The sequence below is a fragment of the Pistacia vera genome, unplaced genomic scaffold (assembly GCF_008641045.1).
Source record: "Pistacia vera cultivar Batoury unplaced genomic scaffold, PisVer_v2 Contig1128, whole genome shotgun sequence".
NCBI lineage: Eukaryota > Viridiplantae > Streptophyta > Magnoliopsida > Sapindales > Anacardiaceae > Pistacia > Pistacia vera.
This window is the reverse complement of record NW_022195169.1, coordinates 16,397-19,588: the sequence shown is the minus strand read 5'-3', so window position 1 is coordinate 19,588 and position 3,192 is coordinate 16,397. Positions and strand designations below refer to the sequence as shown.

At 33.8% G+C, this 3,192-nt stretch overlaps 1 protein-coding gene across 1 annotated transcript; it reads left to right on the top strand.

Moving 5' to 3' along the window:
- The first annotated feature begins 271 nt into the window (after positions 1–271).
- Positions 272–2,892, top strand: LOC116142438 (GDSL esterase/lipase At1g33811). Its single transcript, XM_031427859.1, has 5 exons — positions 272–533; positions 744–868; positions 1,288–1,536; positions 2,239–2,497; positions 2,625–2,892. The coding sequence occupies exons 1-5, from the start codon at positions 272–274 to the stop codon at positions 2,840–2,842; spliced, it is 1,113 nt and encodes a 370-aa protein (XP_031283719.1). The 3' UTR covers positions 2,843–2,892.
- The last annotated feature ends 300 nt before the right edge of the window (positions 2,893–3,192 follow it).

The window sequence follows — 3,192 nt, the reverse complement described above, 5'->3', positions numbered from 1 at the left end:
ACTTATAGCCAGCAACTTGTAGATTCACGAGAATTCTAGCAACTGCCATCACCGCTACTTCAATACAAAAACGCATGAATAACAGCTAAAAGCTTCAACTAGTTTACTCAAAAAACACTTTATCATTTATCCCAAATCTACTTTATTTTTAAATGCATATGGCTCGCTACATGATTCCCATAAATAGCAATCTAACCTACCAATCAAAGCAACAATACTATAAATTGGCATTCCTGGATGGCGGTTTCATTCCAAAATATTTACTCAAAAAATGAAGAGAATTAGAGAGGAATTTTTATGGGTTTGTTTGGTTTTTGGGTGCTTAACTTCTAGGGTTTGGTCACAGCGACAACCACAGCCACAGGGTCCCCAAGTGCCTTGTTTCTTCATCTTTGGGGACTCATTGGTGGATAATGGAAACAACAACAGGATACTCACACTTGCTAGGGCTAATTACAGACCTTATGGCATCGACTTTCCTCAGGGTGCCACTGGTCGATTCACCAATGGCAGAACTTATGTCGATGCGCTTGGTATAACACAAACTTTCTTCGAAAGTATTATCTTTCATTTTTTCATGATTAATTTTTTTTTTTTTCAGTTTTGCATGATTACATATTGCGACACTTTTTTGCGTCAGTGTAGATAGCAGATTCCGATAAGATTTGACTGTGTCACTAAAACACATTTTTCCTGTAGTGAATGCTATCTATTTTTCCTAACCTGGACATGACATTTTGCAGCTCAACTCTTGGGATTCCCATTTTATATTCCACCTTATTCAAGAACTCGAGGTCCAGCATTGTTAAGGGGAGTGAATTATGCATCTGGAGCAGCAGGCATTCTTGATGAAACAGGCAACAATTTGGTACTTTGATAATGAGGAAACCCTATTAATTTTATAATTTATTTATGAGCGAGCATTCGCAATTGCTAAGTAAACGCTTTATCCAAAAGTTTAAGTAGACATGTACAAGCTCTTAGGATCACTACAGAAAAAGAGGGCTACCCCGATGCAGGACCTGCACCGTAAACTTGCGGGTGGCGTCAGGGTATTGCATTTAATACGCCGACATGTGTATCGCGTCAACGTTTGTTAATATATTGACACTGGTTTCCCGCGCTAGGCTTCGCGTTGGTACAGACAGTTTTTCTGATTGTCATCGCATGTGACCTGAAGTGGATAAGATTAGTAACATGATTTTAATTTTAGGGTCTTATTTTTATAGATCTACCCGACAATATTATATAAATTAATCTCTAATATTGTGATTAATTATTTGATAGGGTGGTCACGCTTCCATGAACCAGCAAGTAGCTGATTTTGGAGAAACAGTGACTCAAATGAGGAGGTTTTACAGAGGAGACGCAAATGGACTCAACAGCTATCTAAGCAAATGCATATTTTACAGTGGAATGGGAAGTAACGATTATCTAAACAATTATTTTATGACTGATTTCTATTCATCTCACTCAGATTACACTCCCAAAGCTTTCGCTGATTTACTTCTTCGGGATTACACCCGCCAATTAATGGTTAGTGCATGGCTTTCAGATCTAATTAATTTTCTAGTACAAAAGAACACGTCGACATACGTTAAGAAGACTCATAATAATAATATTATCAGATATATTAATTTAGAGTTAATGACTGGCCCCTAAAGTTTAATTAAATAACACATATCAACTGAAGATTTAATAAAATAACAAAAACTTTTCTACCATTAATGAATTATTAGAACTTATACTACTATAAGTTAACGAATATTTATGTAATTACTGTCTTGCTTTTTATTTTAATATCTAACACTTAACGGCAGATGCATTTTCATTATTTTAGAGACCTTAAAAAGATTTTTATATTCAATCAAATCCGAGGGAGATTATTGTAATTAACCCTTAATTTTATGAAAGTTTATAGAAGATTATAACTCTTTTTTTTTTTTTTTTTTTTTTTTTTTTTTTTTTTTTTGAAACTTCCAGAAGAGATTTATGGCAGAAATTCAAAATTAAATACTGATCGAAGTCAGACATATATTTTAGTAAAAAAATATAAGGGAAGCAGATGAAGTTTGATTTATGAAGAACAAACAAATGTTATTAGGTTCTAAGTAATTCATACATAAATTGTTCATTCTCAGACTAAACTTTGATCAAATTGAGTGTTAAACCAGGGTTATCATGTTCTGAACCTGATATTAATTTACTTGAATTTTTTATTGTTTGTTTATTATTCAGCAATTGTATAACTTGGGGGCTCGGAAGGTAATTGTGACATTAGTTGGACCAATCGGTTGCATACCATATCAGCTAGCACGATTCAATGGTAACAACACCAGGTGCAATGAGAACGTCAACAAGGCCATTGTTCTCTTCAACTCAGGCCTCCGCAAGCTGGTTGATCAATTTAATGGAGGTCAACTTCCTGGAGCAAAGTTCGTTTTAATTGATTCCTACCAAAGCTCTAACGATCTATATTTGAACGGATCTAGTTATGGTAATAATATTCTACTTCCTTTTTCATATATATACTTGCCTTTGGAATATTTTTGAGCAATCTTTATATATACTTGTCTTACCCATTTTTATATTAAATGTTTGGAAATTTGGATGATAATTTACAGGATTTGAAGTGCTAGACAAGGGATGCTGTGGAGTGGGAAAGAACAATGGGCAAATAACTTGTCTTCCTCTTCAAGGACCTTGTGATGATCGCAGAAAGTATCTGTTTTGGGATGCTTTTCATCCCACTGAAATGGCTAACATTTTATTAGCTAGAGCAACATATTCTTCTCAATCATACACTTATCCAATCAATATTCAGCAATTGGCGAGTCTCTAGCTAATTATCAAACTGTTGATTCATTAGTGCTATTGGATTTTCGGAATTAAAGGACCCAAAAAAAAAAAAAAAAAAAAAAAGAACTTCTTGTTTCCCGAATTGTTTGTTGTTTGTTTCTAATCAAAATTTGAAATGAATAAAAGATTATTTCATCCTTTATTAACACTCAACGGCTTTTGAAATTTCTGCTTAATGTTTGCTAAAGTTTCCTCTTTCTTCATCTCAATTATTTCAGCAAGAGTTGAGACAACGTTTATACTCAAAGCGAACAATAAAAAGGTTAACATGAGGTTATGTATTATACACACATATGTTTAAGTTGGGAATGTTGAAAAATTCTGGACAATTAT

Bases quoted from the DNA above. Each gene is read 5' to 3' on its own strand.
- LOC116142438 (XM_031427859.1), top strand. From the start codon at position 272: ATGAAGAGAATTAGAGAGGAATTTTTATGGGTTTGTTTGGTTTTTGGG. The intron at 1,537-2,238 runs GTTAGTGCATGG...TTTATTATTCAG, and splicing joins ATTACACCCGCCAATTAATG to CAATTGTATAACTTGGGGGC. The intron at 2,498-2,624 runs GTAATAATATTC...GATAATTTACAG, and splicing joins TTTGAACGGATCTAGTTATG to GATTTGAAGTGCTAGACAAG.